General features: G+C 34.7%; 1 protein-coding gene across 1 annotated transcript; it reads left to right on the plus strand.

Moving 5' to 3' along the window:
* The first annotated feature begins 250 nt into the window (after positions 1 to 250).
* On the plus strand, positions 251 to 1,807 carry LOC121256491 (protein BIG GRAIN 1-like E). The gene has a single exon (XM_041157307.1). It carries the CDS (start codon positions 681 to 683, stop codon positions 1,638 to 1,640), a length of 960 nt encoding a protein of 319 aa, XP_041013241.1. The 5' UTR covers positions 251 to 680; the 3' UTR covers positions 1,641 to 1,807.
* The last annotated feature ends 16,731 nt before the right edge of the window (positions 1,808 to 18,538 follow it).

Raw genomic sequence — 18,538 nt, forward strand, 5'->3', positions numbered from 1 at the left:
TTTACCAAAACACTCAAACCCAGAACTCCTTATAAAAAGAGGAGGCAGCCAGATATTAATGGGCCATAGGTATTTTATGGCAGTCAAAGATTTCTTAGCAAACAATATTACTTTAATTTCGGTAAAGATTCCCCATTAGTTAGAAGAGTGAGTTCCAAGCTCTCAAAAGGGGAGTGGGATCTATGATAAATTGGTCAGGAAGTAGTATACGTGCCCATTGTGCCATAAGCAACAGGGACTTGAAAGTTGAAAGGCAATACCCACTAAAAACAGAACAGAAGCCAAGAATCCAAGGAACACAGCTCTCTGAACCCCCCACCATCTCCAACAGAAGCCTCTGGTTTTCATAGTATGAGAAGTAAGAAAAAGTTAAGTGTCCCTTGTTCCCCACTCTCTTCAGTAACTAAGCACAATTTCACATCATGTGGGTCTCTCCCAATAACCTCCAAATACACCATCATATAATATTTCAGACCCAGCTATTGATTATTATAAAGCGACCTTCCCACTACTCTCAATCATTTCAAACCCATTTATCTCTATACAATCTCATAAACCTCCCCTTTTAAGCTCTCCTCCCCATACCTCCCTCCCCATCATAAATACCCTTAACACCTGTGACATTACTTTCAAACAAGTGCCATATATCCCATCAGAGAGATCAGTTTCGAGTTTCAGCCATGTCCACCACAGCCCTTTCAGACCCATGTAAATTTTACAAGAAATCATTCCACCGAAGGAATGATTCTGGTGAGCTTGACGTGTTTGAGGCTTCGAGGTACTTCTCTGGATACCATGAAGCTGCTGGCTATAATAGTACAAACTTTTCTCAGAAGATCGGGAGAGATGAAAGGCAGGGTTATAGAGTAGGCAGAATGAGCTTAGATGTGCCAATGAGAAACTCTCTTCCTCAACAACATCATGGGGTGGAAAAGCAAATGAAAGAGAAGAAGTGCAAGCAACCTAGCTCTCCAGGTGGGAGGCTCGCTAGTTTCTTGAATTCTCTCTTCAGCCAATCAGCTTCTAAGAAAAAGAAATCAAAATCGGCCTCACAGTCTATGAAAGATGAAGAGGAGAGCCCTGGAGGAAGAAGGAAGAGGAGGAGCAGCATTAGTCATTTTCGAAGCTCAAGCACCGCGGATTCCAAGTCTATATATTCTTCTTCAAGCTCAGGTTTTAGAACACCTCCTCCTTATGCACAAACACCTACAAAGAGCTATAAGGATTTTAGAAGCTATTCAGATCATCACAAACAAGTGGCGTCTTTGTCAAAGAACAGTGGTCAGGCAAGATCCACGACCTTACGTAATGAGGTCTTGGATGACAAGATTAGAAACAAAGAATTATCTTGGTTGGACGAAAATTTCACATTCAGCAATGGGTTCCCAGAAAAAAACAAGAATATTGGAAGCGGATATTCGGAGAAAGGTAGGATTTGGATGGACAAATATCCGTCAGAAGAGAAGGAATTCCGGAAATTTGGTGAGGTTGATGATGGTGCAGAAAGTGATTCAAGTTCTGATCTGTTTGAGTTGCAAAACTATGACTTGGGTGACTATTCAAGTGGTCTGCCTGTCTATGAAACGACCAACATGGATAGCATCAAGAGAGGAGCACCAATTTCCAATGGCCCTCTATGATACTGTATATTTACCCTTGTTAATTGGTTCTTAGTTATTCATGTTGATGTAAGAATCATGAGAGAAAGAAAGTCTCCAATAGTTTGCTTTTTTGCCCCTTCTCTTATCCTCTTTGAAAGTACTTCCAGTTCTTTTCTTTGTATGTACAGTTTGGAATGTTTGTTTGTCTTCCCCTTTTTTTTTCCTTACTTTTCTGGATATCTATCTTATGGACTAGTGCAAGAACTTAGAAGCCACCACTGAAGTGCATGGCCTGAATAGACTCGTGCCAGGACTTGAGATTGATTTCCACTAAACTAATCGAAAACAACTAAAGATATCATCACTACCCCATGTGGTTTGCATCTCTTAATCTTTTGACTTTGAGAAGTAACAATAATAAATACAAATATAGTTGGATTACATCATGTCTCTTTTGTTTTTCAATTGTTTTTTTCCTCTTTTTTTCTTTTGGGCATTCACAATTCAAACTTGCATATATCCAGAATTGCAGATCTTATGGGCGCAAGTATGCATAAGATGATGATAACTATCTCATTAGTGTGAAAATTGTTGTTTAGCAGCGCCTTAAATTTTGTGTATATTCATTCATATTTTATGAAGAACATTTACAGTGAAGTTTGTTGACAGTCAAATTTACAATCTGCTTATGAATTTCTCCATGACCAAGCTGCTATTAGTTGAAAGATTCCATGATTTTAGTTTGATAAAGAGGCTCTTGAGAATTTATTTCTGTCAGCGAAGATGATCAAGACCATTTCTCCATTTGTACTATAAGTTAAATATTTAAATTTACTTTTACTTATTAATTTAAATTTTTTTAGATAAATGATGATTTAAGATGGTATCATAGCCGAGTTCAAATTCTCACTCTACATTTCATCCCATATTTCATATTCTACGTAATTAAAAGTTGATTTATGACTCCAAAGCAACCAAATTATTCATGTAATACCTAGGCCCAGTAGCAGCCCAGGCCCGCAAGAATGGCAGCCCACACCACGGAATGATGCCGTTTAGGTAAGCTCCCTACACTCTCTTCTTCCTCCCTTCTCCCACTCCAACAGTTTTCCCTTCCCCTTCCCCTTCCCCTTTTGATTTTCAATTTCCCTTTATCTCCGATTTCCTCTCCCACGTCTTTGTAACCTTCACCCTGGTCTCATTCAAACACCCCACTCAAACCCCCATTTCTGTAACTGATCTCTTCATCCGTTGGGCTCATTTTCCCCGCAGGTACTCTCTTTTCTCATCTCCATTCGGTCTGTTGCCATACTCCACACACACTAGTAAGGATCTAACCCACCCCCCCCCTCTCTCTCTCTCTCTCTCTCTCTCTCTCTCTCTCTCTCTCTCTCTCTCTCTCTCTCTCTCTGTGTGTGTTTTAATTGGACACTAATGCTGCTTTGGGTTGTGATGAAACAAGACCCTAGGCCTTACCACTTCACCTCCATTTGACTGAAGCTATATGCGTCATCGCCCATTCTCGAGTTGTATGTCAAGGCCACTAATCTTGGGTTATGCCGTCAACGCCGCTATATTCCCTCCCCTTCTCTGTGCGCACACTCAACGCCAATAAGCCCATTCTTCACTCATTCTCTCTCTTAATTGTTTAAGATATTTCTTTCATCTCTTCACCTTTGTTTGGCTTTAGCCATCGCGATCTACCGTTGTGCTACTTCCACGTGCTGACACTGAAGTTGCACTACCATGGATTCATCTCAGCCATGTTAGCTGTTTTTCTCTCAATATGTTACATCACACGGCCTAGCCTCATATAATTTATTTTGGCGTGTTTTAAACACAGTTGTAAATCTCATTTTTAACACCACTACTTGGTATCATAGAGCATTGAAATTAGTCTTAGACAACCTCATCCCGATATCGAATTCATTTTATCATAGTAACAAAATTTGGGTAAGGAAGTTCAAACTTTAGTTTTGTGATTATGCTGTTATTCGGAAATATGTACATTAATGAGTTTTGGAAGATAATTTTGTCACCACTTATTTGATGAAATTGATAATTAATAGAGTTGGAGATGTTGGTCATGTTATGACTTTTCTAATTGTTGAAGTGCAGTGACTTGGGTTGATGTGTGGCGGATGGAGTTGATTTGCAATCGTACGAAGTGGAATTAAGAAGTTATCCAGGGTTGTTCTTGGCTGCTTGTGAGATGATGTATTTTGGGCTAGTTGCGTTGGACGTGTGGTAAGTTGTGTGGATGCTTGGAGTCAATAAGTTGGCTATTTTGGATGTATATGTGGGTTGTTGAGTTGATGAGTGGTCTTGGATTTATATGTTGCTTGGGTTGATGTTGTTTTTTTTTGGGATTGATATTCATGGCTGGTTAACTGTTAAATCAGACGTTGTTGGGCTGTTTATAAATTTAACTGCTTATAAACTTGTTTTGCTCTATTCTTAGGATGATGGAATTTAGTTAGCTAAGGTTATGTGTCGATATGAGTTAATAACTCGTGTACAAATATTTCTGATTTAGGTTATCATGATACAGCTAGACTACGATTCTAAAATATAGAGAATACACTACCAGAGTTAGGAAAACGGGGTTCTTATACTAGATTTTGTATAAAAGAAATGAAATGAGATTAATTTTAAAAATATGCATATTTGCTTTGAAAAGAAACTTGAAAACAATCTCATATATATGTTTTGCATATTCATGAAATCTGTATAAAGAAAAAGTATTTTCTGTCATGACTGGTATAGACATGAACATATTTTAGCATTTTGTTTATGAACTGTGAAAAATAGTGAATATGAGATCTAAAAAGTTTTACTTTGATTAAATAAAGATGCTTTGATTCTGTTATTTTGAATATGTCATCTGAAAACCTTGGCATGATTTCTGATTTCGTGTCTGATTATAATCTGTTTCCGATGTTTTTTCTGTTTTGTTTCCCTTAAAGCCCTGCCACGGATATAATAGTGGTATATGGCTCCGCCACAAGTATAATAGTGGCATACGGCCTCGCTACGGGTATAATGGTAATTTATAACCCTACCATAGGGCATGGTATACGTCTTAGCCACATGTATAATAGTGGCATACGACCCCGCCACAGGTATAATAGTAGTTTATAACCCTACCACAGGGGGGTTAAACATAATCTCTATCTTGATGTGATGCTCCTATATAATATGAAGACGATGTCTTAGTTTATGATATGCCAAAAGATTTTTTTTTTTTTAATAATAATGTTTTCTGAAAGTTTCGCTATGATATTTTGTAACATGTTTTGATTCTGCATTCTGAAAATAAATGTTTTGTTATGCATTCTGAACTCTGTAAATGCTTATATTTACATACTAGTATATGTTTTCTGTTTATTGAGTTGTTGATAACTCACCCACTTTATCTTCACAATATTTCAGATGATTTTGATGGTTTAGCTGAGGATCAGTAATAGAATGCGTGGACAAGATTAGTTGAGAATAGTAGTTGAGTACCTCGGGATACTATTGCTATTGGTGGAATTACTTTATTCAGTAGATGGGTTTCAGTATGTTAGGTAGTTTATGGAAACTTATGTAAACTCTGGTTTATTTTACTATGTTATTTGAGATATATGGTGCAGTAAATCTATTTTATTTGGTTTATTGTATTGAGGATCTAACAAATGAGTATGTGTAGTTAATTAGATTAGAGGAATTTATGTTTGATATGGAGTCTTTGAAAATATATATTTAGATTTGGAGAATATATTAGTATTGTTGAAATTGATTATCAGGAAACAAGAGTTAACTCTCTGGACCTCCGGAATCGGAGTGTTATAATTCATGCTATACAAAAACTAATTACTCCCTAAGAAATCAACCTATTATGCAAAGAATCTTTCAATTCTCTTGGCAATTGATGGCAACTCCAAATACTCCCTAATCACATAAGAAGTACTCCACCAATTGGTTAATCTCAATGCAGTATATCACCCAGTCGAGGATAATGGTTGACAAAGAGACACAAGAGTTTCTCACATATATAGTTTCTTCCTAAACCAAATCTTGACCGGCCTTGCACGTTTCCACGAGTTTACCGCAACCTCCACATGATATCTGAGTCTCTCATCGCCCTCCGCCTCTACATTATATCCTCGGATTACGTACATTGGATACCATATCCTCTTTTTTGTCCTCCATTTCTTCCCTTATACCTTTTCAATCCTCCATTTCTTCCCTTATACCTTTTCAATCATAAGCACCAACGTCTATAAACTGAGAAGGCAAAAGTCAATAACATGACCACCAGAAGCTAGCTTTCCATAACTAAACAGATGATGATCAATAGCTTCAACATCCGGACATTTACATGACAATAGAGGTGCCAAGGAATTATATGAATTTGTTAAATGGTCGCATCGATAAATAAATTTGAAAAAAAAAAAAAAAAAACCATAATGACTTTTTGTGAGTAATATTTTATATGCATGAAAACCTGCATATAAAATTTTATTGAAAGCCTTCACTTGTGATGGAAGAAAACTGTAGTTACAACTAGACACTTGGAATACAAATAAACATAAAACCTGAAAACCAGGCATCAGAAATACTAAAACAACCAGACACGTGAGTACAAAACTAAAAGACATACAGGGTAAAAACAGAACAAAGACAAAGAGAACCAACACTAAACAATATAAAAACCTGCAAAAAAGACACATGCAAGTAAGAATAACAAAACAAATAAATCACCAACGAACGACACTAAGAGATCCTCAAAAGTCATCATGCTTAATTACTCACAACTAGTATTCCATCAGCCAACAATATTAATTTCCTTGTAATCTTTAGAATTATGTCAATTAGATTTATAAAGGAAAAAGCACCAATATGATCAGAAAGGAAATTAAGAGAAATATGGAACAGAAGTAATTGTGATGATCAGCACGAAATTAAGGTTAATAATTAAGTTCAGAACTTAGAATTAAGGAAAAACATGAGGTTCAAGTTCCGTGCGGACAAACTATTATAATTTCCTAGCTGGCTCACTGCTACAAATCATCCTTCTTTTTAGCTTGCCTAGCTCAAATAATGAGGAGCGAGCTAGCTAGCTAGCTTGTTATACAGTAAAATACATGACTTCTGTCTAATCAGATGATGATGATCAATGTAGACATTAGAAAACTAGCTAGGCTGGCCTGCTTATGATCTTATTTTTTCTTGTTAATATAAACAAAACGTGTATAGCATCTAGACTAAGCAAACAAAACATGTATACCCATTTATTTATAGTTGAGATGTAAAAAGGCTTGCAAATTAAGAGGAGTCATGTCTGCCTAATTGCAGGGTGAGTCAACTTCTGAAACAACTTAATTATTAATATCATGACCTGTTAACTAATTATAGATATGTCAGAACCCTAACTATATTCCAATATTACTGGAGCTGTTGGAAATTGACATGTTGATTGGGTGCATGATACTTTGTCACTAAGCGAAAGGACAGGTCTCTATATATCTGCAGGCTGCAGCTAGCAAAGCAGCCAAATTAACCTGCCAAGATACCTGAAGGACATGCATGCAGCTCCATGAAAAATGCCAAATTTTGGAGGGATCGGCTACTTTTGTGTGTGTGTAATTAGAGCATCTTAATTTAAGCTGGAAGCTGGTGCTAGAGATCAATCATTCATTCATCCTATATGGATATATACATAGCCTTTAGAAAGAATGACAAGCATTAATGATGCATGCATGCATGCATGGGGCACCAAAAAGCTATTCCCTTTGAGGCATGATATAGACAAATGATTCATGGGGCAGGCACCAAAAAAGTTGGCACCAAGCAGGCATGTAACCATATATCCCTCCAGTGGGTGGGTGGAGGGTCCCTGCAAATGTGTTATCATTCAAAGTACTATTCAGATGTTATTACCAATTAAGTTTCACACCCCACTGGAATCAGACGTGCATTGCGCAGAGCTTTCCTTGTCGACAATCAATTCCTTACTTTCTTTTTGTTATAAAAAAAAACAAAAAGCTAATCTACCACCGTGAAAAATGGCCAACACTCTTCAGATTTCAACTTTTTCTTTTGTAATTATCATCATGATCACCATTTTTTTTTATTATTATTATTATCCCCAGCTAACTGATCTTTGTTACTTGAATTTTCTTTTTTCCTCCATTGATCACCTAACCTATATATATATATATATATATATATATATATATGTGTGTGTGTGTATGCTTGATCATGCAGTAATTCATGATTCTAATTAGCAGCTTTTGTGTTCATGTTTGCCTTGTGATCATTCACCTAATTAACCCCAGAATGATAATTAATCATATGTGTGATTATGAGATCGCGACAACTCGTATCGATCGAGAATCATTTTCATTGTTTGCGTACCAAGGATATATATATATATATATATATATATATATATATTAATAATCAAGTAAATAGTAAGAAAAATGCTAGGGATTCCCATTTAGGCTCTCCTTTTTTTTGCCCGATTGGGCAATTCTTTTTTTAGTTTTTTTTTTTTTTTTTTTTACTTAATGATTAAGAAAATATTGTTTAATATTATTATTATGAATTTTTTTTAAAAAAAAATATTTAAAAGTGTTAAAAAAATAATGTGAAAAAAAATAAAAAATTCTTTAAAGTTTTTTTTTTCCCATCATTTTTTTAACACTTTTAAATATTTTTAAAAAAATTGAGAAAATTCATAATAATATTAAACAATATTTTCTTAATTATTAAGTAAAAATAAACTAAAAGAAAAAATAAAATGCCCAATCGGGCAAAAAAAGGGGAGCCCAAATGGGGCTCCCTAGCATTGGCCAAATAGTAATTAGGTAATTGCTTTGAAAAAACAATGTTTTGGGGACGTGACTAAGTAACCAACTCCATTTAATTTGCAACACAGTTTAAGTACCAAATGATCTTATAACTTTGTCTTCATCTAGACATTAGATTTGTGGCGCGAGATATTATATCTAGCTAAGTCATGACTACGTGATTATTAGACCTGTAATTCGTGCAATACATGATATAATTGGAGAGCCAAATATGATCTAATATTCCCAGGGCAAAGACATACATATATTGTTTATTAGGGCTGAGCACTGACAATGTCAGAGTTGGAGTGCATGCCTACCTTCGACTCCAGCTCCAATTCACATTTGCATAGCCTCCGATCCGATTCCGACTTGTCTAAGCAGAGTCAGATTTGGACTTTTTTATTGGTCTTTTTTTTAGTCCATTTGAAATTTCAATTTGACAATCTTGGACTCCTACTAATCAGATTTGGGCTTCCAGATTTTAGTTTTTTTTTTTAAATATTTTCAATTTCAATTTTATTAAAACATAACCAAAATTGAAAAAATAAATCATTGTACAAATTAATGTTATTATACATTAGTATTATATGTTATTATTTATACATTAGTATTACATGTTATTATACATTGATAATTATATATTACTAGTACATGTTATTATATTTTAGTTATTATATATTAGTATTACATGTTATTATAAACTTATATATTTGTGTTTATACATAATACATTAGTATTAAATGTTATTATACATTACTTATTATATAATTAGTATTACATGTTATTATATATTAGTGTTTATACATTAGTTGATATTATACATTCCTGTTACATGGTAGTAATAGTTAATAGTATGGTATTTAGATATACTAAACTATTATTAGCGAATTTAGTCTATTTATATTATAGTATAAGCATATTATTTTATAATAATTTATTCATACTAGTATATTATTGAATTTAATTAACTATATAAGTTATAGTTATATAAAATATATATGATTAATATATAAAATATATATATTTTTATAAAATATGTACAATATCAGAGTCGGAGTCGATACATCACCACCTCCGACTCTGACTCCGACTTCAATTTCGACTCTGACTTTTTTAGTTAAAATAACTCCGACTCCGACTCTAACTTATCGGAGTTGAAGCAGAGCCGGAACAAAATCATTACAGAGTCGGATATTCAGATTTTTGTTCAGCTATTTTGCTTATGATCCATTTGAAGTGGCAAGACAAGGACATGCATGGGAGTTCATGTGTTTGAACAAAAACAGCTTCCTATTAATCAAGTATAAGCCAAAAGCTAACACACACACACACTTATAGGACACAAACTTCAACAAAATAATCAAATAGCCGCCTTTGCTTTCTTCTTTCGCTCCAAAGATATTGAGGAGGCTGAGAGAGATATATAAGAGATCATTGACAGTATGTTTCCAACTTTGAGACCAAATATATATATATATATATATATATATATATGTACCGAATTTGTTGTCATGTCATTTTTGTTAGAGACTGCTATATCTATAAAAAAATTATACAAAAATAATCATACAAACTGATATGATTCTATTTGATTTGTTAGATTTACTTTATAATTAAAATTATAACTTTATAATCTGGCCAATCACATCAAATTGCACTAGTTTGTGGAGTTATTTGTGTATAATCTCTTTATAATTAGAGTATTTTCCTTCTTATTATTATCCATAAATATATAAAATAAATTATGGGTTAATTCGACAATAACACAAACGACGTCGACCATCTTGAATCATGCCTCGAAATTGGAGCAGCTCTTTCCAACCCAAAACTCCACTATTTTTAACGGCCCACCATACTTGTCAGAAATCAGAGGGATGGTCCAGATTTTGTTTGAAGCCCGTCTTCCCCTGGACGTTCCTCGGGCTCGCATGATCGAATATTAACTAAACGAAAAATAACCAGGTCGAATGACCGGGGCAGGCCCAAATCTGACCATTTTCTCTAAGCTTGGGCTTGGTAATTGGGTATTTTTCCCCCATTCACTGGGATATTTTCACTTTTTTTTGGCCTTGTTTGCTTTTAAGAAATTTATCAATTAATCTTATCTCATCTAATTATTATAATTTTTTTAAATTTTTGTATAAAATAAAATAAAAAATTCAACTTTTCAAATCTCAAAATAAAAATAATATTAAAAAAATATATTCTAACAATATTTTATTCAACTTTTAATTTTTATCTCAATTTATTTTATCCCATATCATCTCATCTGTAAAAACAAACGAGGCCTTAATGTCTAAATTCAGCAAGTGACAACGGTAACTAATATACTCAAGTGATTTATAATTGTATATTTTTTATTTTCAAGTCTACATAAATATAAAATATAGGTCCTTATTTACAGAGAAAGAGACCACATAAAATAAAGAACAATTCTGATTTCTAATTAGAGTAACATACATCTGTTGATGAATAATTTCACATTACTTATGGATAAGATTTTTGGCATGTTTATAAAAAATGAGTAATTCTTTTTTTTAGAATCAGTTTTATGAGATGAGTTAGGCCTATGAATTTTTTTATAGTATCAGAGCCTGCTACAAGATAAATTAGGATCCACACTACTTAATCTATGACAATGACTAGGAGAAATACTAGCCTGCACGCGAGGGAAGGTGTTGAGGAGTAATCTCATATTACTTGTGGACAAAATCTTGGATATGTTTATAAGGAATAAATAATCCTCTCTTATAGAACTAATTTTATAAGATTAGTTAGGTCATGAATTTCTTCAACATCAACTTAATATAGTAATATTCTAATCAATTTTAATTTAATTAAAATATTAATAGATAATATCAAATCAAGATTATTTATAATTATGAAACTCAAACTCAAAGGTAAAATTTGATGTTCAAGAGCTAATAAGACCAGGCTGGGATCCTAGAGACTTGGGCTATTCTTTCGCGCCAACAAAGTCCAGGTTGACCACCCATGCTGTCTGCTTAGATCTTTGGGTTTTACAGATTTTCTCTAAAGAAAACACCTCTGCTACGTACAAGCGGCTTTTGCAAACGGCACCGTGTATAACCGTTGGAAAATGGGTGCCACGTGGAAAATGAAACGGCACCGTTTCAATTAAATGGCCGACACAAGCACGGATAAAAGAAATATTCTTGGTATCAGCCGGTTGTTCCAACGCACACCCTACACCTTACGTGTAGACCGGACTCACTAACTGAGATTGAACCGGTCCTGGTTTGAGCTCTCTGTCTCCCGCGATTTCCAGATGCGACAACGCTCCTCAACTTCACACGCCTCTCTCGTCGAAGCTCAAGCCCCTCACGTCAAATGAACTTCATCTGGAAAGCAAGCGGTGTAAAATAAGAGGAAAAATATTTCTTGTATGATGGGTATTTGATACACCAAAAATCTCAATAATATTACTTCTCTTTCCAAATCAAATGCCGCATGGTGTGCGTGTATCAAAGTAGCAATAAAAGATTCATGGGTTGTATCAAATGCAAGGAGAAAGTTCCGAACTTTCGGCATGTTCCAGCTTTAACAGCTACTCTTCGGATAGACTGGAACCATAGCAGCTGAAGTAATCTGCGAGTTTGACGGTGTTGGGGACCGGCAGCGACAACTTGGTGATGATTATCGGGACGAAGAACCAGAAGACAACGATGACAATGGGGGAGGAGGAAGGGCTCGGTGGTGGTGGTCGGTGGTTGCGGTGGGAGGCCAAATCGGCGGCGGCGTCGGATCTAGGCTGCGACGGGCACGGGTGAGAAGAGAGAAACGGGAAGGGTGAGAACAGAGAAACGGGTTTTCATCATCATAAAAAAAAAAAAAAAAAAAAAAGGGTAATGTGAGAGAGAAGTCATTGTAGTAGTGCATATTTTGTATTTACTGTATAGTTACTTCTAGTTGATTATTTTTAACACTTATTTGAAAAGATATATGCTTTAAATAATATCATATCATGTGTATAAAATAGATGTTCTTAATAATAATTTTTATCTATATTTATTCTAAAAAAAATAAGAAAAAAAAGAAGTTAGTGGCACGTAAGTTGCGTTACCGATCAGCCGTAAACAGTAATTAATTCGTAGCACTGCTCCGGATAAAAAGTCGCAGAAAGCATCACCTTTCGGATCATGCAAGATGCCAAAAGCACTCTTGTAGAAAATAAAAATAAACAAAAGTTATTTTAAAACTTGATTTACAAATTCTCCTCTGACTATTTCGAGACTTTTGTTAAATTGATTCTCTATTAATTTCAGAAAAGTTAAAAATATAGTGGTTACATCAAATTTTCGGACCATAGGATATAACCAAACATATCTTGAATATTCATCAATAATAACAAGATAAAAATATTGGTTATCATAAGAAAAAATTTGGGCTAGCCTTCATATATTTGTATGAATAATATCAGAGCAGAGATCTTGAATTTGAATCATGATTTTATATTTTACTTTATTTAATTAAATATTTCACTTGTTTGGGCCAAGAGTCAATCACAGGTGGGAACAAGAAGGTTGAAAAAGAATCTATTTTTTACAACTTTAGTAGCAGTCTGATACCATGTAAAGAAACGACTTGATCTAATGCAAGGCCTTTGTATTTGCTTATATAGAAAATACAATATGACATTTTTATAGCTAAGATGACAACGAGATAGATACATGGAAAGAAAACTAGCTATACATGGAAAGAAAACTATACGTGGAAGTAAACTATACATGGAAGTAAAAATTAGTGTTTTAAATTTCGTACCGTATCGACCGGTACGGTCAAAATTTTTCGTTTCGGCCGTCCGGCTGGTACAGGTACTATACCTGTTCCGTACCGGCCTGAATTTCGGCCCGTGTGTTTTTTTTTTTTTTATTTTTTCAAACTACAAGCTTATTTTTTAACCCAATTCAGATTAGACTATTTATAATTTATATATATGTATTTATATATAATTTATTTATGTATAAACTATTATTTTGGAATATAATTTATATATATATTTATATTTATAATTTATTTATATATCGACTATTCCGAAACGTTATCTCCAAACGCTATCTCGAAACGGTACCGGTATTAAAATATTTCGTTCCAATACTTTGTCCGATACGACGTCCGGTACAGTATTCAAAATATTGGTAAAAACAACTGGTGCTAACGATTATTAAAGAATATGCAGGAATCTCGTAGAGGAGGAAATATCGGCAATAATAGTGATGATAATCTTTACAAGTCAAACGAGAGAAAACAAAACTTTCTCGACAATTTCAAGTATTTTATTAAATAAGAAGAAAAATTAAGAAAATGAGAAGTGTTGCGATCATAAAGAGATTTTATTAAAATAAACTCACAAATTGACATAGATTCATATGATATATTAAATTTATTTTACAAAAATTATAATTTTACAATATAACATATCACATCAAACTACTTCAATTTTCTTTTATAAAATCTCAAAGACTAAAGCATTTATACAAGAAGATATCCTGATACATGCGCATAGCATTGATGTAACCAAATTGTTAAAAACTTTGATTACTTTCCATTATCCGCTCCAAGATTTTGACAGATGGAAAGGGGATGACGGAGGAAGGGGGTAGGAAATCACTGTCATTCTCTTTTCAACTTGCTTGTCCATCTTTTTTTTTCTTTTCCAAGAGAAAAGAATGCATGACCCAGCAGCACTTCATGGCTTTGTGACTAGGAGCTTAACACGTCCGAAGCCACCATCTTTGGAGTTTGAGGACCAAATTGTTTTCAGCTCTTTCCTTTCCAAAATCACACTTCATTTTTTTTTTTTTTTTTTATGCGTTTTTCGGCCCCCCACATGCACTCTGCTCTGCTGACACTTTGCGGCATTTTATTGAAGCCGTGTAGGGCATGCATGTAGCAGGGGATGCTTGGTTTCTGTGCAATTAACGCGTGGCCACAACAAGTTAAAATGCCTGTCTTTCTTGTATCCATCTATATGGCTGTACGTCGCTGTATGTTGCCTGTTGGGATTAGCTTCTAGGCATGCGGTTTGCTACAAAATACCCTTACATCACTCGAAGCAAATACAAGTACTGGTGATGGAATTGGTATTAGTTTGATAATGGTTATCCATTTTTTATGGTCTATATCAGATCATTGAATAACTTTGATCATTGAACAACTTCTCATAATTCAAACCACAAAACACAAAAGGATGAAAGTTTTGCTAGTAAAAAGCAAACTTGAACTAGGTCCACCACTAAAGTTGGGGAAGGAATATCCGGAGAGATCTTTTTTTTTTTTTTTTCTTGTTGCTGAGATGTTGTCTACGTGTTGTTGATCTAAGGAGTGAGCAGTGCTGCTAGACCGGGTTCTTTTGGAGGGAGTCAACCCTATGAACACCTGGTGATCAGTACTGAAGTACTTCATTCATGTCATAAAATTCAAAATATCTCTCCTGAAGACAGGTTCGCAGGGATTCAACAAAAATAAGAAATGAACCAGTAGTGGTGAATGTGAGAACAGAAGAGGGTGAAATAAGACAGAAAGAGTGTCTGATCCAATAATGAAGCAGCACTTCTTGGCATAAATCAAGAAGATGAAGAAATGTTCTTTGGCAATGGGAAGTACATGCCTTTCTGCAAGGGATAAAAGGTTCAAAATCAAATTCTAAGGCTTTTTGGTGTCTTAATGGTTTTGTTATGAACTTATGGTATGGGAGCAGAGGAAACTCTTGCTAGGCTCTTTGATAAAATAGCCTCTTCTTTCCTCATTGTTCACTCCCCTGTTCTTGGTATGAATTGTCCATTTTAATATCACTACTGCTCACAAATAGTCATTCACTATTAAGATATAAAATAAATAATAAAATCTACATCTTTTCATTAGTTTAAACTTTTAAGACAAGTGATGATTTCACATGATATCAAAGTAGAGATATGAGTTCGAACCCTGACTCTATATTCTATCCTATTTAATTAAATATTTCACGTGTTGGGTCATCCATTGAGGGAGAGTCTAGCCCACACATGAGGGAGAGTGTTAATATATAAAATAAATAATAAAATCTACATCTTCCTATTAGTATAAACTTTTAGGACAAGTGATGATTTCATATTCACAACCATTCATAAAAATCTTACATTTTTACCATTGCCTTACAAAATATGACATTTCCATTCCTTGTTTTCATTGAAAGAGGGAGGCAAAAGGAACAATTTCTATAATTCACTCAGTTGGGTGAATTAAAACAGAGGCTAACAAATCAGGAGTGCCACAAAGCTGTAGGCTTGTTGAATGGCCAACCTCACCCACAACGCAAGAGAGCTAGCTAGGAACACTCTTTATCTCTATCTCTTTCTTTCTCACACGCAGATAACACGTACTGTGTGTTGTGGATTCCCCCACACTTTACTGGCTCCCTCCTTTCGGCTCATCAAGTTTAGTGGGCCTTCTTCCTTTAAGCAAAGCAAGTGCAGCTTTCCTCTTCACAGAATTTCAGAGATCTTACTGCTGATAGTCACGGATGCACATTCTTGTTGCAAACTGGCCTTGAATTTCATCCACAAAGAGAGGGAAGAAAGAAAAAAAGAAAAATAAATAAATAAATAAAGGATTAGGTGAGCACTCATCTCTGGCTTGCCAATTTCCAATGCCATTGTGTGCCTCTGACAGTATCCCCCACCATTGTTCCTCCCAACCCAGTAAAGGCCTAGCTATTCCATCCCACCTTACCCTATCTCTTGTCATCTCATATCCATATCCATATCTATATCCATATCATCTTCAAGGACTATTAAATTGACTGTTTCTCAACCTCAAAAATAAAAACTCGTATGAAAGTGAACTCCAAAAAACAAAAACTAAACAAGAACCCAAAATAATAGAACAAAAATTGTCGGTGGGTATTAATCCAAATGATGAATAATAGTTTAAAAACAGTTAGATGCAACACATTTTTAAGTAAATGTAATATATCAATATCAATACATATATATATATATATATATTGAAAAAAATGTTGTTGCTGAACAGTAAGCAGTATGATCATCCTTGCCTTTTATCACTACAACCATGTCTAGGCCTTTCTTATGACTTGCAATTACCAGCTCCCTAGTTACTGAAAATTCTAAATCCTGGTAATTGGTCAAGAGATGATTGAACCTTCCCAAAGTGTAGTAGCCAAAAAAAACAGTGATACAGAATTAATTACAGATGAGATCAAAGTTACTCGTAATGTCTTTGACTCTTAAACCAATGGGTTAGAATCTTAATAGCCTAAATTTCAGATAATCCCTACAGGAGCCATTCCTTTCAATGATTTCTCTTCATATGCCTTTTTTTATGAGTGCCTGACCCAGTTGCATAATGGACAACGTATTACAGATGGATTGGGTGGCTGAGTGCTGGCTTTTGGTTGGCACTCATGCAATGGTCATTTGGGAAAGTAAAAGGCAGACATAGTACCACTGTGTCAGAACTTTGAAATGCAATAGGTCACTCCCTATCCTTCCTAACCCCAATCCCACCTAATTTTTTTGGGGGGGGGGGGGGGGGGGGGGGGACACGTGTAGGCTTTCCAAGGCATACAAATGGCACCCAGGGGTCTCATCGCACTCCAGAACGAGATATCTGACCATCCACCACTACTAGGCTTGCTAATGTGTGCGTAGGTCTCAATGCGTATGATTGCTCAGGAAAAAAAAAAAAAAAAACATTATATTTTGAGTCTGAAAAACCAATATCAGATAATATTACCTAAAATCATATTTGCAAAGAAATATTTTGAGTCTGAAAGGGCTATGTCAGATAATATTACCCGAAAATAAATGCTCATTGTCCATGTTTGTTCCATTCAAAATGAGTATAAAAAATTGTCATTGATCAATTTATCTCTAGAGTTCTTAGAATTTACAAAGACTATTGCAATGCATGGTACTAAACAATCTAAAACAACGATCCAAGATGGTCCCCTCCCCGAACAAATCATTACTCAATTTCTATTTTTTTTGGAGCAATCAGACCAAATAGAAGCACTACAAACAGCAATTTGTAGATGGTTTCGTTTGGAAATTGGATTGAACTAACATCAACTCAGTTCAGTTTAATTTTAATCTGAGTCTAACATCTAAACACCTAACTTTCAAATCACTAAATTCATCTAAACTCAAAATCTATTTACACGTAGGATCCACAACCTTTTTCAACTCAACAATTCTTTACATGCAGGATACACAACCTTTTTTAACTTCTCATAAATACATTTAAACTCATCTTAACATTCAAACTCATTTTAGGTGGGTCTCATAAAACTCACTTCACCATCTCAACTCACTACTATTCATAAAGAACTGAGCTCATCTCAACTCAACATGATCCAAACGGAGCTTGAGATGACTCTTTGAGATTTGTAGTATTCGAACTCACATGGAGTACCAACTCAAACCAAGGTGAAGCCATTGCAACATTCATAGGAGACTCACGAATAACCATCAAGGCCATCGATCAACCTAGACATGCTTCTGATCGGATGACGGCCAAAGATACCATATTTCTACTCCGACTTTGAAAGCTGGAAATTATTAATATAGATCTTAAAATTGATACACACATTCTATTGCGTAATAGGCAATGCCTACCAACAATTTGCATGGAAACATCATTCTTATTAAAATCTCACAGTGCCTACTTGATTTTTATAGTAGGAAGGACCATCTTGTATAATTCTCATGTTTCGTATCAGACTATATTCTCCTTAACTAACGAAGTTTGCTTGCTTCAAAAGAAATGATTATAAAAAAGAGAAAGAAAGGAATTAAGAACAAATGGCTGAGAAATAATCCAAGTTCAATAAATATTTTATGAAATCCAAATCCTTGGGGAGATCATAGATCTCCTGGTTTGTATGCCTTATCTTTGATTCAATAGCACCATCTAGTGAAGGCCAATACAACAAGTGTAAGAGTTCGATCTTCTACATTACATACAACATCTACAAAAGCAAATTACATATATACTAACATGATTTCACTAATTATTTCCGTTTCCAAGCAAGTATGATCAGAATTTTCTAGCACTTCACGAACTTTCGAGCCCGAGCTT

Source organism: Juglans microcarpa x Juglans regia, chromosome 3D (assembly GCF_004785595.1).
Source record: "Juglans microcarpa x Juglans regia isolate MS1-56 chromosome 3D, Jm3101_v1.0, whole genome shotgun sequence".
Classification (NCBI taxonomy): domain Eukaryota; kingdom Viridiplantae; phylum Streptophyta; class Magnoliopsida; order Fagales; family Juglandaceae; genus Juglans; species Juglans microcarpa x Juglans regia.